Source organism: Sinocyclocheilus anshuiensis, unplaced genomic scaffold, assembly GCF_001515605.1.
Source record: "Sinocyclocheilus anshuiensis isolate Anshui unplaced genomic scaffold, SAMN03320099.WGS_v1.1 scaffold709, whole genome shotgun sequence".
Lineage (NCBI taxonomy): Eukaryota > Metazoa > Chordata > Actinopteri > Cypriniformes > Cyprinidae > Sinocyclocheilus > Sinocyclocheilus anshuiensis.
This window is the reverse complement of record NW_015540926.1, coordinates 1,191,494-1,210,040: the sequence shown is the minus strand read 5'-3', so window position 1 is coordinate 1,210,040 and position 18,547 is coordinate 1,191,494. Positions and strand designations below refer to the sequence as shown.

Here is an 18,547-nt window from a genome sequence, read left to right as displayed (position 1 = left end):
AAAAAAGCACTAGTTTATCAGTGGATTATTAAAATGTTAATGCAGCCTCCTTACTGTTTTTCCCTGACACATTCATAATCATTACTTCTGCCGGTGCACTGTGGCAAGATTTATGCGCGTGCTTGAGCGCTTATTAGGCAATTAAAAGCTCATTATAATGATTTAAATTGTTTATTATTAAACGTGCGATTAATCAACTAATGCTTCAAATGAACGACTACTAGTCGACCAGAAAAATCCTTTGTCGAGGGCAGCCCTAGTAACCTGTAGATCTGTGTAATCTGTAAATTAACAGCAAATTTAAGCATTGAGCCTTTGGATCAATCATGTTTAAGGAATTTGAACAGAACTTAAACAGAAGTTAGTATGTCTCAGCAAATAATTTCATTATATAAAACATCCAGGGAGAGGGTAGATACGTTTTTCATTGAATGGGCAGTTTTCATAAAAGCACGTTTTGGCTTTAATAGTTGGTTTAGCTTAAAAAACGCCAATGACCACACTTAATTTGACGTAAATGTATGTAAAACCGATGAACCATGAACCAAGTGTGAAAACAGTCGGAGGCATTTTCTGTGTTTGTTTGTTTTAAATCCTACTCAGAGTCATTCAGATCCCAGTAGAGATATTTTCCCTATTTAGAGAACGTGAGTGACATACATCTTTGGCAAACAATTAAGAGCTCTATTTTTGACTGTGTAATAAAATATTTTAATTTGCATACAATTTTATGCAAATCACAGTGATAATGACTTGGGCGGCTGGAGTCTCGATGAGTTTCTAGACAGAAGGTTGCATAGAAAATGACGTTGTAATAATAGCACAGAAACCATCTATTAAAACCTCTTCGCGCAGCTATTGATTAAGAGAATTAATCAGTCGCTTCAAGAAGAACCAAACTTTACAAGCACAGACAAACTTGTTTTGAAGTGGAAAGCACAGTGTCAGAGTGTGTAATGTGTTGAACATCACGCGTGAAGTGTCGTCTGTTATTCTTCTCTTCATGGCTGCTTGGTCAGAAGCGATCCTGGGCTGTTGGTGCCAGTTTGTGCAGGTGGAGAAGCACCAGTGGGAGTTGTTTGGGTAGATGGGCATAACAGCAGTCAGCAGTTTGCCGTAGCATAGCGTGCTGAACCCAGCTGAGTGATGGCACCATTCCCAGAAATGCAGCTTGAGCTCGAGCGGCCTACGGCTGCGTGCTGCTGTCTGCAGCCAACCACAGGAAACCCGTCGTGATGAGCTGAAAACTGACATTTCATAAGCCAGTGAGGATTTGATATCTGTACGAGTCTGATAATACAGTGCCCTATAATAAATCCCCTGGTATTACCCTGCACACGGATGCATGTCGTGATAGAGACGTCACGGAGACGCTGCACGGGAAGGGCTGTAACATTCATAATGCACATCTTATGTTATATTGAAGCTGTTTGAATCAATCAAAGCGTGATTGGCTTCCTGTGGAGTTTGATGTAAGAGGAAAATGCAGGTTGCTCGTTCATTGCTCGGCATCAGCTTGGATGCTTCTGCTAAAATTCCTTTCGGAGGAATAAAATAGTCAAATCAGTCATGCAGTGAAAGTATAGAGCTATAAAATTCAGATAATTTGATCTTGTGGGAGTTTGCATCAGTCTCTCTGACTTCTAATTGCAAACATTGCCATCTTGAAAAATATGACAAATTTGCATGCAATTTAAATACTCTGGTGCATGAATTTCAGAAGCATGGTATAGAGTCAGAGGCTCATTTGACTTTGGCCGCAAATAAACTGCATAGCGATGCCCTGGCAAACATCTTATCATTTTGGCATTGAGTTTTGCACAGACAAACGCCAGTAATATTTTCTTTAAAAACTGTAAAAATGATTAAATATGTTGGACTCTAATAATGTATCGTTTCTCTGCTTTCAAGTCAAATCATGTGTTATTGTTAAATAGACCTATTAAAAATGTTTTCATTAGTTGGCAACTAACTGAAATAAGTTTAAGTACTTGAAATAAAACTAAAAATTGAAATAAATTGGTTTACTAAAACTGAAAAAAGAAAGAATTAAAACTAAATAGAAATATAAAAAGGTAAGTTTTATTAATTGAAATAAAGCTAAAAAAATAAAATGAAAAATGAAAAACTTGAGAATTAGAAATGCTGCCTTGACAACTAACCGAAATAAGTGTAAGTAATAAAATTACTAAAACTAAAACTGAAATGAATAGAAAACCTTAGATTGAAAATGATGTTGCTTTGGCAGCTAACTGAAATAAGTTGAAGTACAAAAAATACTAAAGCTAAAACTGAAGTAAAAATAAAATGAGTTAAATAGCAGTATTAATAACTTAGTTTTTGTTAATTTTAATAAATAAATATAAATATTAGATGAATGTAAACTTAAAAAAAAAAGCGAATTGTTGCCTTGGCAATAAATGGAAATAAGTTGAAGTTGAAGTACTGAAATTACTAAAACTGGAGGGAAAAAGAATTAAAACTAAATAGAAATATAAACTATAAAATATAAATAAAAGTTTGCTTTTGTTAATTAAAATAAAGCTGAAAAATATAAATATTAGATAAAATACTAAATTTACAAAAACTAAAAAAATTAAGCTAAATAGAAATTTTACAAAAATAAAAATTACTGAAGCACATAACAAAATCACTAAAACTTAAATTAAAATAAAAACTGAAAATATAAAAATAAAAGCTAATTCTAAATATTAATAAATATTCTAATAGGCCTATAATAATACTAAAGTAGTCAGACCATTAAAAGGTTTTGTTTTTTGTTATTCAATCAAACAAACCAGATTTACATTTCGAAAGAATAAAGATGAGAGATTTTCCCTCTGATGGCAAACAGAAGTGAGTAAATTAGTCTCGCAAGCCACATCAGCGGTCGATTTCCCCCAAGCGCTCTCCGTCTCGGGCTCATTTCAAACATCCACAGCGGCACCTGTCCCTTCTGCTATTGTACCTCGGCGTGTCTGATTGCATAATTTGGTTTAGCCTACTGCTCTGATAGACTCAGTCATTTAGCAAAGTGCTGAAAGCTCAGGACTGAGTGTGTGTGTGTGTGTGTGATCATCACATACGTCACATTCACATCCTAATGTGCGAAAGTCCACCTGATTTGATTTCATACGGTATAATCTGATCATTGAGAACCGCTGGAGAAATGAAAACCGCTGGACGAGAGCGTGTGGGTGTGTGTGAGAGAATCAATCAGTCTTAGAGTAGATGTGAAACTGGATTAAGGCGCTTGAAAACAGCTACTTATGTGCCACACGATCTGGGATCCATTATATGCGTCTAATGGTGTGTATCTGCTGTGTGTGTGTGTGTTTGGCAGCGCTGATGTGACGCACGTCGTGTCGGAGGGGAACGCGGCGCAGGAGCTGTGGAGCTGGCTCGAGGAGCAGGGCTTTAGAGAGACTCATGATAAACACGTGCTGCACATCAGCTGGTTTACTGAGAGCATGAGTGCAGGCCGGCCCGTGCCTGTGGAAATCAGACATTACATACAAGTAAGTGCACTTGAGAAGCTCATATGACAAAGAGCAGCAGTTTTCTGCCTTTTTTTCCACAATCTGTTAGCATTGCTGTGTGTTTCACCTGTGAAATCACTCATGGTTAACTAAAACTAAAACCAAAACCACATACACATTACTTTAAATATTGACTAAAATATAGAAAAATATATATTTAAAAAAATCAAGTTGCCAAGACACCATTTCTCATGTTTGTTCAGTTTAAGTACTAAAATAACAAAAACTAAAACTTACTAAAAACTGACATAGACATATTTTTTTTAAAAGCAAAAGCTAATAAAATAAAATAAAAAACACAACAAATTGCTAAAACTTTCAGCTGATATAAAAACTACCTAAAAACATAAAAAAATTGATTTCATTACTTGAAATAAAACATAGAAGAAAAATTCCAGTTGCCAAAACAACATTTCTCATTTTGAAGTACTAAAATAACAAACTTAATAAAAACTGTGTAGAAATATTTAAAAAAATCAAAAGCTAATTAAAATAAAAAAAAAAACACAACAAAATTGCTAAAACTTTAATTTAATTTTAATTTTGTTAGTATTACCATTCGCTTGACCTATGAAATCACTAAGGGTTATTTAAAAATTAATATAAAACAAACAAATAAAAAAATCATTACTCAAAATAAAAATAAAATAAATATTAACTAAAATAAAATAAAATACAGAAACATTATTCTCATTTTTGGTTTAGTTCGTTGAAGTCCTAAAAAAACTAAAAGTTAAAACTTAATAAAAAAAAAACCCAGACATTTTAAAAAAGCAATAAACCAAATGACTAAAAAAAAAACAGAAAATATAAAAATAAAATAAATTCAAGATATTAACAAATCTGTTAGTATTCCCATTTGTTTCACCCAAGAAATTACTCAATTCTCCTCAGGGTTATTATCGTGAACTAAAACTAAAACTATAAAACAATTAATTACTCAAAATAAAATAAAAAATAAAAAAAATGAAATAATATAAAATACACAAAATTATAAAACTAAATAATCTAAAAATAAAACTTAAAATCTATATAGACATAAAAAAAATGACACACAACAAAATTACTAAAATTAAACTAAAAATGAAATATAAAAATACAATTAAATTCAATATATACAGTATGTCAAACACTAAAATAACTGATCCTGCTTGCAGAAAATAAGCTCTGTGCCTAAAAAAAATGTCTGATTCTTACACATAGTGTTCATCATGAATCATGATAATGTTCACAAATGCATACAACTTCTATGAATGTTGAAGTCTAAATACAATCGACAGAAGTAAAAAGCCAAGTGTAGGCTATACGAGCTACGAACTACACCACAGTCACATGACTTCACCTCAACATTATTAAGCTTCCGTCAACTCTTGCAGTCTTTATTTAAAACACATTTTCCCTGAACGTTTGAGAATAATTTGCAAGAGCGTGATTGGCAGCTTGATGTTTAATATCCCCAACAGCCACTTTAGTTTCATTTAGACACTTGTTAGCAAAAAGTAAAAGCTTTAAAAAAAAGGTATATTGTGTCGTAGAATAAAATATGAAAATAGCTTGAGCTTGTGTTCACCATAACCTTTATTTTATTTAATTTAACCAAAAAACATTTAAAAAACCCACTGACTTGGGGACAGTGGACCTTTCTAGTGTTCAAAAACATGTATAAATTAGACGTGACTTAAAACATAAAGACTTTGCAGCCTACCGAATGGACTGTGCGAATGAAATATGGCATCTAGGTTGATTCATGCAGTGCTAGAATCATAAACGAATCAGTGCTGGCCTCGTTAAATATTAATGTGCTAAACGCTCACACGCTGCTTAGTTTGAGCATCAATGGTTAAAACGTTGACGGTGAACATGCTAAATGCAGTCGGGATGCTCCTATAATTAATTAATGAACTTTTTTTTAGTCAGTATTCTTGAATTTTTGTCCAGTAGAAGTGTCTAATAAATTTATTATTAATAATAACAACGATAATGTCTTAAAAACAAGATACATATACTGGATTCAGACAAAATTAGTATCACACCTGCAGCCTAATCACTTTTCGCCTTTTAAATGATTTATTAGGTTGAATGTAAAGTTGATCATTTTGTAAAACCTATTTTTTGTAAAAATTTGTATTTTTGAACTGTGATGATGTTTAAATTACAGTTTTTGCAGTCATTTTACAGTTTGGGATGTGGCAATAGACAATGGTGTTGGTTTAAAAGAACGTTGCTACCTAAACAACGTAATCCTATTTGATTCTATAGTTCTCTTTTTTCCACTCCAGGTTAATCCTAGGCTTTTTAAACAATTGCAAGTGTAAAAATTTAAAACTAAAAATTTAGTCATCCTCAGGCCATCCAAGATGAGTTTGTTTCTTCATCAGATTTGGAGAAATGTAGCATTGCATCAGTGTCTCAGCAATGGATGCTCTGCAGTGAATGGGTGCCGTCAGAATGAGAGTCCAAACAACTGATAAAAACATCACAATAATCCACAAGTAATCCACAGCACTCCAGTCCATCAGTTAACATCTGGAGAAGACAAAAGCTGAAACTAATCCAGCATTAAGATGTTTTTAACTTCAAACTGTTGTCCATAATCCATAATAACGCTTCCTCCAGTGAAAAAGTGGTCTGGTGTGAATCAGGAGAGAAATCTGCACAGATCAAGCAGCGTTTAAACAGCTCTAAACAAATATGTGGCTGGATTTTGATGTGAGAGACAACTGGAGATTGGCATGAGAAAGCATTATTATGGATTATGCACTCTAAAAAATGCTGGGTTGTTTCAACCTAATTTTGGGTCAAATATGGACTAACCCAACTGTTGGGTTAAAATTTTACATTACATTTTTAACCAAAAAGTTGGGTTGAAATAACCCAGCATTTTTTAGAGTGTGGACTCGTCAGAAGCAATGGTTTGAATCTTAATGCTGGATTTGTTTCAGCTTTTGTCTTCTCCAGATGTTAACTGATGGACTGGAGTGGTGTGGATTACTTGTGGATTATTGTGATGTTTTTATCAGCTGTTTGGACTCTCATTCTGACGGCACCCATTCACTGCAGAGCATCCATTGCTGAGACACTGATGCAATGCTATATTTCTCCAAATCTGATGAAGAAACAAACTCATCCTAATCTTGGATGACATGAGGCTGAGCACATTTCCAGCACATTTTGATTTTTGGGTGAACTGTTCTATCTGTGGTGTTGTTTATTTGGTGATTTGGTGATGTAGTAACCACTACTAGAGCACTAGGTGTCACTGTGAGCCTGAAAGGGTTTCTGACATGACACTGAACCTACAAAATAATGAACGTATGCACATCTTAGAAATGCAGAGGAATAGATCAAATAAAACGTGTTACATGTTCTCGTTCAAATGCATGACCAGCAAACACTCACGAATGCAGATTCGATGCCGAACTTTTGTTCTTTTATCTCCAAAAAGCATTTTCCCCAAACGTTTGGCACCTACATTGAGTTCTCAGAGCTTGAATGCGCTTAAATTACATTTCTATAGAAAGCAACTTCACAGCCGCTTTGGGAAATAATGGGAAAGGACATTGCATTTCACGTGTTGGTTGCAAAAGCACATTGCATAAAGCCGTGAGGCCAGCGCCTGACAGCCTCAGAGTGATGCTCAATACAGCGTCAAATAGAGGCATCAGTGTGACGCCGGGCCTCGTAGCGCATCGCTGACTGACGCTGAAGACTGATTCTCCACCCCTGGACAACGCCGTGGGTGCTTCCGCAGCATATGTGCCCCAAATAAAGAAATATGCTGCCTGTTTCACAAACTCCATTAATCTTTCTTCTCCTTCTCAGTGGGATACAGACGACGCAAGCCTTGCAGAACTTATGACTGTGAACTTGAGTTCGTCTTTTAGCCGCTTCAGTGCCGCAGACCAGAAAATGGCTTGTTTACTTTTGGCCGGCATTGATTGAGGCATTTAGCATCGAGCGGCTTAAATGAAGATGCTTTGATTGATCCAAATATCAGAGTCAGGTAATGATGCAGAAGACAATAATTGATCTGCGACATTAAAGGAATAATTCAGCCAAAAATGAGACTTCTGTCATCGTTTGCTACAGACCCGTATGCTGTTATTTCTGTGAAGAAAATTTAATTCAAAAACTTCCATATGACAGCATGTTCTCCAAAAAGGACATATGTATAAGTATCCAAGCCCTTTCCAAGATGCTTTGAGTGAAGAAAGTGGTGCCTTTAGATGCATCGCAGCAGATTTGATGTCTTTGACGCTGAACCTCATTGATTTTTTTGTGACAGATGAAAAATGTGACTATAAATGAGGTTTAAGAAGAGATTTATCAATGAATGATTTAACTTTGAGTCTGTTTCTCATGCAAAGCTGTCAGATGATTTCAAGAGTCAGAATATATAGACTGCAAGATGTAGCCTATTTGAGATTTTTATGGTATATTTTGTCCTTGGCAGAATAAATCACAGTCCATTTCAGTTGTATTGAAAACAGAGGTTGTTAAATAAAAGGTTGAGAAAGTTGAGGACATTTTACATTTTTGGTTCTGGTGTGAACCAGGGTTATTATTTACATTTATGCATTTTGCAGATTCTTTTATCCAAAGGAACTTACATTTCTAGCACCATGATTTACAGAAATATTATAGAATTTAATATTTGAAATAAGCTTTTTATTTTTATTTTTCAGTTTTCATTTTTTTAAGTTTGTCATTTTGTTTTTCATTTTTTTAATTTATTTTTATATTTAATTAATTTCTTTTGATTAATTTTAGTACTTTAAGTACTTTTAAGTTTGAGTTTTTCATCTAATTTTTATATTTGATATTTTTCAGCTTTATTTCAATGAACAAAAACATATGTTTTTTATATTTCAATTTAGCTTTAATTCATTTTTATTTAGGTTTTAAAGTAATTTTAGTACTTAAACTTTTAATTTTTCAGTTAATTGCCAATGAAATATTTCTCTTTTATTTCTAGTTTTAAGCTTGTTTTTCAACTAATATTTATCAATGGGTTTGCTGGAACCACAAGTAGTTCTGTCTTAGTAAGGTTGAGCTGAAGGTGATGGTCCTTCATCCAGCTAGAAATGGCTCTCAGACAGGCTGCAATGCGAGCAGCTACCGTCGGATCATCTGGTTGGAATGAGAAGTAGAGTTCAGTGTCATCAGCATAGCAGTGATAAGAAAAGCCATGCTTCTGAATGACAGATCCTGAATGACGACATGTAGATGGAGAAGAGACGTGGTCCAAGCACTGAGCCTTGAGGAACCCCAGTAGCAAGAAGTTGTGACTTAGAAACCTCACCCCTCCAAGACACCCCGAAGGACCTACCTGAGCGGTAGGACTTGAACCACAGGAGTGCGGTTCCTGAGATGCCCATTTTTCTGAGGGTGGACTGGAGAATCTGGTGGTTAACTGTGTCAAAAGCAGCAAACAGATCCAGCAAGATGAGTACTGAGGATTTGGAAGCTGCTCTTGCCAGTCTCAGGGCTTCAGTAACCGAGAGCAGGGCAGTCTCAGTTGAGTGGCCACTTATACCTTTTTATACCTTTTTCTACCATCTAATTTATATTTTATAATTTTTATTTCAGCTTTATATAATTTGATGAAAAGGATTTTTTAATAGCTGTAGTTTTAGTTGTTTTAAGATTGTGAACTGTTCCTTTTATAATGATGCATGATGAGGTGTAGAAGTGCCAAAATGCACCGCTTCAAAAGAAGTTGCCTTCATTAGCGCTCTAAAAATGCCGTTCTTCAGTCGCCTTCGAGGCTGTCTTTCTCTCCTGAAGACAAGCTGCAGCTTTTACACCCACTGACTCGTGATGGTTGTAAGAAACGCAGATAAATACGCCTCTCGCTGCCGCCTAGACGGATGGGATGATCAGAAATGAGTGTGTGTGTCTCCAGAGACATCTGTTTCGCTATCAGTCATGCACTTGGAGAGGAAGCGGAGGCCCAATCAGGAGGGATGTGAACCCGAGCCGGGCCGGTGTTCAGGGTGTGATCTCATTAACCCGAGCGACTCGGCTCACCTGCTCAAGTGTTGGTCATTAACCCGCAGCAGACGCTTCTCTCACCTGCATTCATTTCAGCTCATTGTTTCTGCCTGTTGAGGTGAAGTCAATCCTCAGACAAAAAAAATCTTTTCAGTGTCTGTGACCTCCAGATGTGATTACTGCAGTGCGCCCCCTGGTGCCAGATGTAATGCACTTTTCATTTGTTCCCAAAAGAGAGGCAGGCGCTCAGGAGGAATGTTATTGCTCTATTAAACTGCCCTGCATCATATATGCTGAATCAAATCCAATATTTCTTTCTTACTAATTTTGTGCTGCTGATTCCAAAAATAGCCTGTTTTGCTGGAGCACGCCACACGTTGTCAGTAAATATGATGCATTTTGTAGCATTTTTGCTTTCGAGAGCCATTTATAAGGTGAAGAAGTCTTGTATTTTCCCTTAATCAGAAAAAAACTGAGACAAATACATGATTCCTGTCTGAATCTGAGCCAGATTATAGCTATTTGTTCAATTCTCAGCCCATTTTCACATTATTTTATTTATAATTCTGAATTATGGCTATTGAAAGAAGAAAATGCAAACACGAGCCTGATGTTTTATGCTTTACTGCATCCAAACAGCCACAGAAAATGACAGATTTTGTGAAAAAAGCTCTTTTATTTATAAATGTGTGTTTATGTAAAGTTCTTTGACATTAAATGGAGTATTTGAACATATTTTTCCACTCTTTTGCACATTGTAAGTTAAATGATGTATTTTGAATATTTGACATTGACATTTTGAGATTTTATATATATATATATATATATATATATACATATATTATGATTTGAAAAAAAAACTTCATTCATATTTTGTTCAATCTAATATTTATATTTTCTTTTCTCAGTTTTATTTGAATTAACATTTTTCCCTTTTGTTATTTTAATATTTTCATTTTTATTTCTGTTTTAGTAATTTTAAATTTAAAGTAATCTTATGTGCCTTTTTAATTTTTATTATTATTTTTAATATCTATATTTATCAATAATTCATTTTTATTTCAGTCTTAGTAATTTTAGTTCTTTAAGTTTAAAGTTTTAGTTTTTATATATAATTTAAAAAATCTTCATACTTATTTTGTGAAAAAATTACATGATGGAAAGTTTTTATTAATATACTTGAATTCATCATAATCAATTTAGGTAATATTAGGCCCTTTTTATTGCAAATCAGCAGATTTTTTTAATTATTATTTTTTTATTATTTATTTCAAAATGCAGGGCAAATCTGAGCAGTTTGAGACCTTGTCGAGTCTCCATTTTCTCTCCATACAATCTTACCGCTGTGTAGGATAAAATTGAGTTTTTTAGACATTATGAATATTTTTGTCTGAGTGGCAGTGAAAAGGCATGTGAAGTCAGAGACCCACAGCGAGGCCTGGTGTCATAGGAAGGGAAATTAAATCTGAAAGTGCCTTTAACTATCATAACTTAATGGGGGACCAGATTAGTTTCTGATTTGCCCTGAAATAGTCATCATACAGGCATTATATGCAGCCTCTTTATGCTTGTGAAGGAGGTGACGCCCCTGACGACGAATAATGGCTCTGATGTTTCTCACTTCTGAGCGCTCAATGCTTTTGCTGGAGGGGAGTGCAGATATCAGGCCTATTTTCATTCAGATCTGCGACGCCTCTAAAATAGCGGGCGGTCAGAACAGCGTGTTAGCATTCACTTTCCCTGCTGAATCTCTGAATCGGCCATTATCACAATGTGCCGAGATGATTGCGCAGGTCATTTTCACGGGTACAGACTCCCGTCACATCTAGCAATTATTCCCAGAGCGCTGACATTACAGCTGTAATCCTTTAGTGAGTCGGGAGGGGGTGAATAATCAAACGCCAATTCATGAGGGCTAAACTGGAGCTGCTGGCTGTAATTGTAAATCATAAAGCTGTAATTGATTCTGATGTGTCCTGTCATTATCGTGCTGTTCCTGTGTGATGAGATAAACGTTCGTTAGCAGACATAACCAGACTCTCATGTGTTGTGAGGATAATGTGAGTGTTTACCTGCGCAAAAGATCCTGCCGTGATGCTAAGAAGTGGTAGGTGGTTGCTAGGGTGTTGCTATGCAGTTTCGAGAGTGGTTACTAGGGCGTTGCTTGGTGGTTGTTAGGGTTTCTGGATAGTTACTAGGATGTTGCTATGTGGTTTCCAATGACATGGCTTTGCAGTTGCTTGGGTATTCTGTGTGGTTACTAGGGTGTTGCTATGCAGTTGATAGGGTGTTATGGGTGGTCACTAGGGAATTGCTATGTAATTTCTATTGTGTTCTCTGTGACTTACAAGGGGTTTCTAGGGTGGTTGCTAGGTATGTAATTGTATCTAAGGTGTTATAGGTGGTATCCAGGGCATTGCTAGGATATTCTAAGTGGTTGATAGGGTGTTGCTATGCAGTTTTGAGGGTGGTTACCATGGTGTTGCTTGGTGGTTGTTAGGGTTTCTGGGTAGTTACTAGAATGTTGCAATGTGGTTGCCATGATATGGCTTTGCAGTTGCTTGGGTATTCTGGGCGGTTGCTAGGGTGTTGCTATGCTATGTGGTTGCCATGATATGGCTTTGCAGTTGCTTGGGTATTCTGAGTGCTTGGTATTTGGTATGTACAGTAATCGCATCAATTATTCCCAGAGCGCTGACATTACAGTTGTAATCATTAGTGAGTCGGGAGGGGGTGAATAATCAAACGGCAATTCATGAGGGCTAAACTGGAGCTGCTGGCTGTAATTGTAAATCATAAAGCTGTAATTGATTCTGATGTGTCCTGTCGTTATCGTGCTGTTCCTTTGTGACGAGATAAACATTTGTTGGCAGGCGTAACCAGACTCTCATGTGTTCTGAGGATAATGTGAGTGTTTACCTGCGCAAAAGATCCTGCCGTGATGCTAAGAAGTGGTAGGTGGTTGCTAGGGTGTTGCTATGCAGTTTCAAGAGTGGTTACTAGATTTGTATTCGGGGTGGTTTCTAGGTATTTGGTGTGTAATTGTGTCTAATTGTGTCTTCTAGGTTGTATCCAGGGCATTGCTAGAGTATTCTGAGTGGTTGCTAGCGTGTTGCTATACGGTTACTTTGTCATTTTTAGGGTGATCTGGGTGGTTGCTGTGCAGTTGCCAGGGTATTCCACATGGTTGTTAGGGCTTTTCTATGTAGTTTTGAAGGCCTTCTAGGTGTTGCCAATGTGTATTCTGGGTGTTTGCTAGGGACCCTCCTTCATTGTAAGTCTATGGGTTTTTAAATGGGTTCTATGGTTTTATTCTAAAGCGATTCTATCTATTAACAGCAATTATTATATGATGCAATCAAACTTATAGCAAAATTGGGTAGTTCTGTATGTTGTTTCAGGGTTGGCATCATCTGAGGTCCTATGAGGGGTTGGCATCATCTCTTCTCAGGTGTTCTGGATCCAGACTGAAGCTTGTGTAAATCCTAGTTACCACGGGATGTCAATCCTGTGGCAGAAACAGAGAAACAAATAGAGACATAATTAGCATAGCTGCTGTTCCAACCAAGCAAAATTTATTTGTTTAACCCAAACTAAAGAATAATAATGTGCATTTGATCAGATATAACTGCAGTACAAGATTATGATATGCATTATTTGAATTCTTGGCCAAAGAGATGTGTCTTTAATCTAGATTTAAACAGAGGGAGTGTGTCTGAACCCCGAACGTTATCAGGAAGGCTATTCCAGAGTTTGGGAGCCAAATGAGAAAAAGCTCTACCTCCTTTAGTGGACTTTGCTATCCTAGGAACTACCAAAAGTCCAGAGTTTTGCGACCTTAGGGAGCGTGATGGATTGTAGCGTGGTAGAAGACTAGTTAGGTACGCAGGAGCTAAACCATTAAGGGCCTTATAGGCAAGTAATAATATTTTGTAACTGATACGGAACTTAATAGGTAGCCAGTGCAGAGACTGTAAGATAATTTAGATGTTTCGTCTGGTCTTGTTGAGATATATAGTTGAGTATCATCGGCATAACAGTGGAAACTCATCCCGTATTTTCTAATAATATTACCAAGGGGCAACATGTATATCGAAAATAGCAGAGGACCTAGGACAGATCCTTGTGGCACACATATTTTACTGGTGATAATTGAGATGACTCCCCACTGAAATGAACAAAATTGTAGTGATCGGACAGGTAGGATCTAAACCATCTTAAAGCCTGCGCTTGAATACCTGTATAGTTTTGTAATCGATCGATGAGTATGTCATGATCTATGGTGTCGAACGCAGCACTAAGATCAAGTAAAACTAGCAATGAGATACAGCCTTGGTCTGACGCAAGAAGCAAGTCATTTGTAATTTTAACAAGTGCAGTTTCTGTGCTATGGTGGGGCCTGAAACCTGACTGAAATTCTTCATAGAGATCATTTTTTTGCAGGAAGGAGCACAATTGAGCAGACACAACTTTTTCTAAAATTTTAGACATAAAAGGAAGATTTGAGATGGGTCTGTAATTTGCCAGTTCACTAGGATCTAGTTGTGGTTTCTTAATAAGAGGCTTAATAACCGCCAGCTTGAATGGTTTTGGGACGTGACCTAAAGACAACGACGAGTTAATAATATTGAGAAGCGGTTCTTCTGCTACAGGTAACAACTCTTGCAGTAATTTAGTGGGTACAGGATCTAACAGGCATGTTGTTGGTTTAGATGCAGTGATAAGTTTATTTAGCTCTTCCTGTCCTATAGTTGTAAAGCGCTGCAGTTTATCTTTGGGTGCGATGAATGAAGCTGAAGTATTATACGCTGTAGAATCTACATTTGTTATTGTATTTAATTTTATTTTTTTTGTCTCATGTAAGACACTGTATGGCATTCACGTTACATGATTTGACTGATTTTTATGTAGAACGGGCGACAGCGCACCGCATTAAAAGAAATGACATAAACGGTTTTCATAACCGCTGGCCAAATTCAAAAACGAAACTAAAATTAAATCATCTTTGAGAGCAAGGGGGCCCCCTGGTGTTTCGGGGGCCCTATGCAGCTTGCGTACTTTGCGTATAGGGAGGATCGGCTCTGGGCTTTGTGAACTGGTTCATGCCACTTGTTTATTTTGATCTAATATCAACTGAACATCTGATTGATTTATGAGTCTTTCTCTCTCTTTGTGTGTGTGTGTGTGTGTGTGTGTGTGTGTGTTTATGAGAAGAATCCCACTGTGGATCAGAGGTCGTGTGCGCATCCGTCAGCCAAACCTGAGTCTGCTGTGTCTCCGTACGCTTGCCAGAGACGAACGACATTGGATAACCACAATAAGATCTTTACAGTGAGTACAAACACACATGTGTGCTAAGAATCAAACTCCAACATCGTAAAGGACACTGAGATATTATTTTAAAACTGACATCACCGTGTTCCTGAGTTATTTTAATCTCTGGCCCATTTGCAGCACAGTATGGACAGAACAGAAGGGGGCCGAACCACACACACACACACACACACAGACACACACACACACACACACATTAGCTGCTTCAGCTGTACACTGTGCCGTTTCTCAAGACAAACACTAACACAGCCGTTTATGTCAGAACAGGGGTATAGTGAACATTGTAAGGGATTGTTTGCTTGTATAAACTGTCCTCTCAGACATAACAAGACTTTCACATGTTTTCAAGAAAATGTGAGTTGCGTTTGCTTGTTCAAGGTAGTTGCTAGGGGTGTTCTGTGTGGTTTCTAGACTGTTTTGGGTGCCAAGATGTTGCTAAGTGGTTGTTAAGGTGTTCTGGGTGGTTACCAGAGCGTTGCTAGGTGATTTCTAGAATGTTTTGGGTGCCAGGATGTTGCTAAGTTGTTTCCAGGGTGTTTTACATGGTTGCCAGGATGTTGCTAAGCGGTTACTTAGATGCTATGGGTGGTTACCAGGGCGTTGCTAAGTGGTTTCCAGGGTGTTTTGCATAGTTGCCAGGATGTTGCTAAGCGGTTACTTAGATGATCTGGGTAATAACCAGGGCATTGCTAAGTGGTTTCAAGGGTGTTTTGGGTGCCAGTATGTTGCTAAGCGGTTGCTAGGGAGTTCTAAGTGTTTACCAGGGTGTTGCTAAGTGGTTTCAAGGGCGTTTTGGGTGCTAGGGTGTTGCTAAATGGTTGTTAAGGAGTTAACAGGGTGTTGCTAAGTGGTTTATCTTAGTTCATCTTTAGTCAAAATATTTTTTTTTAATCTCAGAAGTAATCTTTTATAATCTATGAATTTAGTCTGAGATAGCAAAATTGTACTGTGTGTATCTGACATTACTCATGGCCATCAGCTGTGGTGTGAGGTGAAAAACAGGAAAGATAGAGTCTAGTCAAATGTAGATCAACACATGCGGACATTTTTATTTTCTCACAAGAAGTGGAAATTCGGACGTAATCGCCAGACGGCTTTTGCTTTGTCTTGCGATTTGCGTTTGGAAGGTTACAGGCCTGTTATCAGTTGTTGAGCAAAACTTCAGTCATGTTCTGCTTTAAATATTTATTTGATACTCGAACATAAACCTATAACAGATTCACCTTGGGCTTCTGCGAGGAAAATTGTGAGCAACTCTTGAGACGCTGCCCGAACTGCTAAACTTTCCGCACGAGGTGCGTGTTTGGTGCCAGAATTAAACTGACGAACGCTGGAGGTTTAAGAGCTTTTGGATGCATGAGGAGTCGCTCGCTGATTATTACAGCTGATTTGTTGTGGTTCTTTGAACATTAATCAAGAGAAAAACAGTGTGAGAATATGCTTTGTTTCAGATTTGACATTTGCGTAGACTCGTATTTTGCGATCAGTAACGTTAATAAATCAATTATGATGAAAGAGAAAAACACCAAAGACTGACAGGGCGAGGTGAACCGTAACTGAGAGCACAGATTAAAATCTCTTCTGTATTTCACTGGCAAATATGATATTTTAATGGAAAACAGAGACTTGATTGTCTATTGCCAGGAGAGAAAAACACCTGCAATGCAAACACATTATTGAGAATAATGATTGAGCTGAAGAACAGCAGGGTGCGATGAGATGAGCTCAGGGTGTTTGTGAGAGATATAATCTGTTTTGTCTTGGCTATAAATGTCATGTGTATGCATCCAAATATCCAAATGCTGCATCAAATTTGTCTACTTACAGCGTGTCTTATTGCTGTGGTTGAGCATTTTGCTTACTACATCTGAATGCATTAGTAAATCAGAGGTGTTTAACTGGTTAACTGCCAGCGCCTAGCTATCGGGACGCTTGGCACTCTTTTTGTGTTATCTTTATTACTATTACTTTTTCTTTTTATTACATTTTTTTACCCATCACAAATTTTAGCAATCATCATTAAATTAGATATCATTTGAAAGCTTAAACACTTCACAAAATGTATCTTGTGAAAATCGTTAACATCTTTGCTGAAGAAGAAGAAGAAGAAGTAATATCGTGACAGGAAAATGCATAAATTCAATGGAGCTTGGGAGCGGCTTTTTTTGAACAATCTCACAGGAACTTCCATTTTTGTGATATCAACTTCAAATTCGGAATGTAACTTAGACATATTGCTATGATTTTATAGCTATTTTAGGTTACAAAATATTTTGTACAATATTTATTTCAGATAAAAAATATTGTGGTGCATTTCTTTACAGCAAATTAAATAACTTTATACTTTAATTTTTTGAAATGCTTCCACTTCAGCAATCAGTCACTTTCTTCTTTAAAAAGAGACCAGGCTTAGGTCTGTATTCCAAAGTGTTCATGAATTATAACCATTTAAGTTCAGATAGTGCATTTTAACATCTTTGTTGAAGAAGAAGTAATATTGTCACTTAGACATGTTGCTTTGATTTTCTAGCAAATTTAGAATCCAAAATATTTTGTAAAAAAAAAATTCCGGTTGGGTCTGTTACATAAATTGCTTAGACTAGTCTTAAAAAGTTAGTCATCTCTTTTTTTTTCTTCGAGACTGGTCATAAATTCAGTTTTAAAAGATAGATTAGTCTAATTTGAATCTGAAAAGTAAGACTGGTTACCCAGTAACAGTTAAGAGGTTAAGTTATTGTTTAGGTTTACCAGTATTGGACATGTTTTTGTTTGGTTTGATCCACATTCTGTGCATAATTGATATTGAACAGTTTGTTTTTCATGCCGCTGATGTGAAGTCTCGGTTTACTGATGGTAAGGAGAGAGTGAGGAGAGATCAGCCTGCAGGTGTTTGGTTGACACGTAACAGGTGTGCAGGTGTCAGAAACACTGCGGCCCCGGAGCTTGATGAATCCACCAAAACACATCCTGTGATTGTCAATCACAGCACTTTTCCCAGCTCCCAAGAGTCACCAATATCGATCTGATCCTTATGTCTTCTCTTACTCCGCACAGACTTCACCTGGAGTTTTGCATGTTTGTCCAGCATATGCATTTCCTAATATGAGTTAAATTAAATGTTCTAAAGAAAATTATAATGGTGTGTTTTGGGAGGATTTTAGCATTTTGCTAAGGTTTTCTGGTTGTTTTGGCATGATTTTTGCATGTTTATATATATTAAATTATTAAATAATCACTTATATAGGTATTATTATTATTATTATTATGATGTTGAATTGCTGTTATGGTTGCATATGGTTGAATGGTTGAATTTGGCATGTTTACATATTAAATTATATTTTATTATTTAATTATTATTATTATTATTATTATTAAATGCTTTTCCCACATTATGTGATTGCTAGGGTGTTCTGGATCAATTGTATGCAATATGTTTTGTGAAAAACACTTCACTTTACTTTAAATCAACTGGTTTAAAGTAATATTAGATAGTAAAACAAAGTAATTACAACAATTACATTATAATTTATATTGTATTAATAATAATAATAATAATATGTAAAATAATATAGAATAATATGTATAATTATAATTTATTAATAATGTTATTATTGTTATTAATAATAATAATAATAATTTTTAATATTTAGACATTTTAAAACAGAGCTACTGTGTGTCTT

General features: G+C 36.2%; 1 protein-coding gene across 1 annotated transcript in view; it reads left to right on the top strand.

Annotated features, from left to right (window-relative positions):
* dntt (deoxynucleotidyltransferase, terminal) overlaps nt 1-18,547 on the top strand; it is a 94,648-nt gene that overhangs the window by 2,061 nt on the left and 74,040 nt on the right. Inside the window, exons 2-3 of the mRNA XM_016487324.1 lie at nt 3,344-3,518; nt 14,748-14,864. Coding sequence (XP_016342810.1) covers nt 3,344-3,518; nt 14,748-14,864 — 292 coding nt within the window. The remainder of the gene's footprint in view (nt 1-3,343; nt 3,519-14,747; nt 14,865-18,547) is intronic.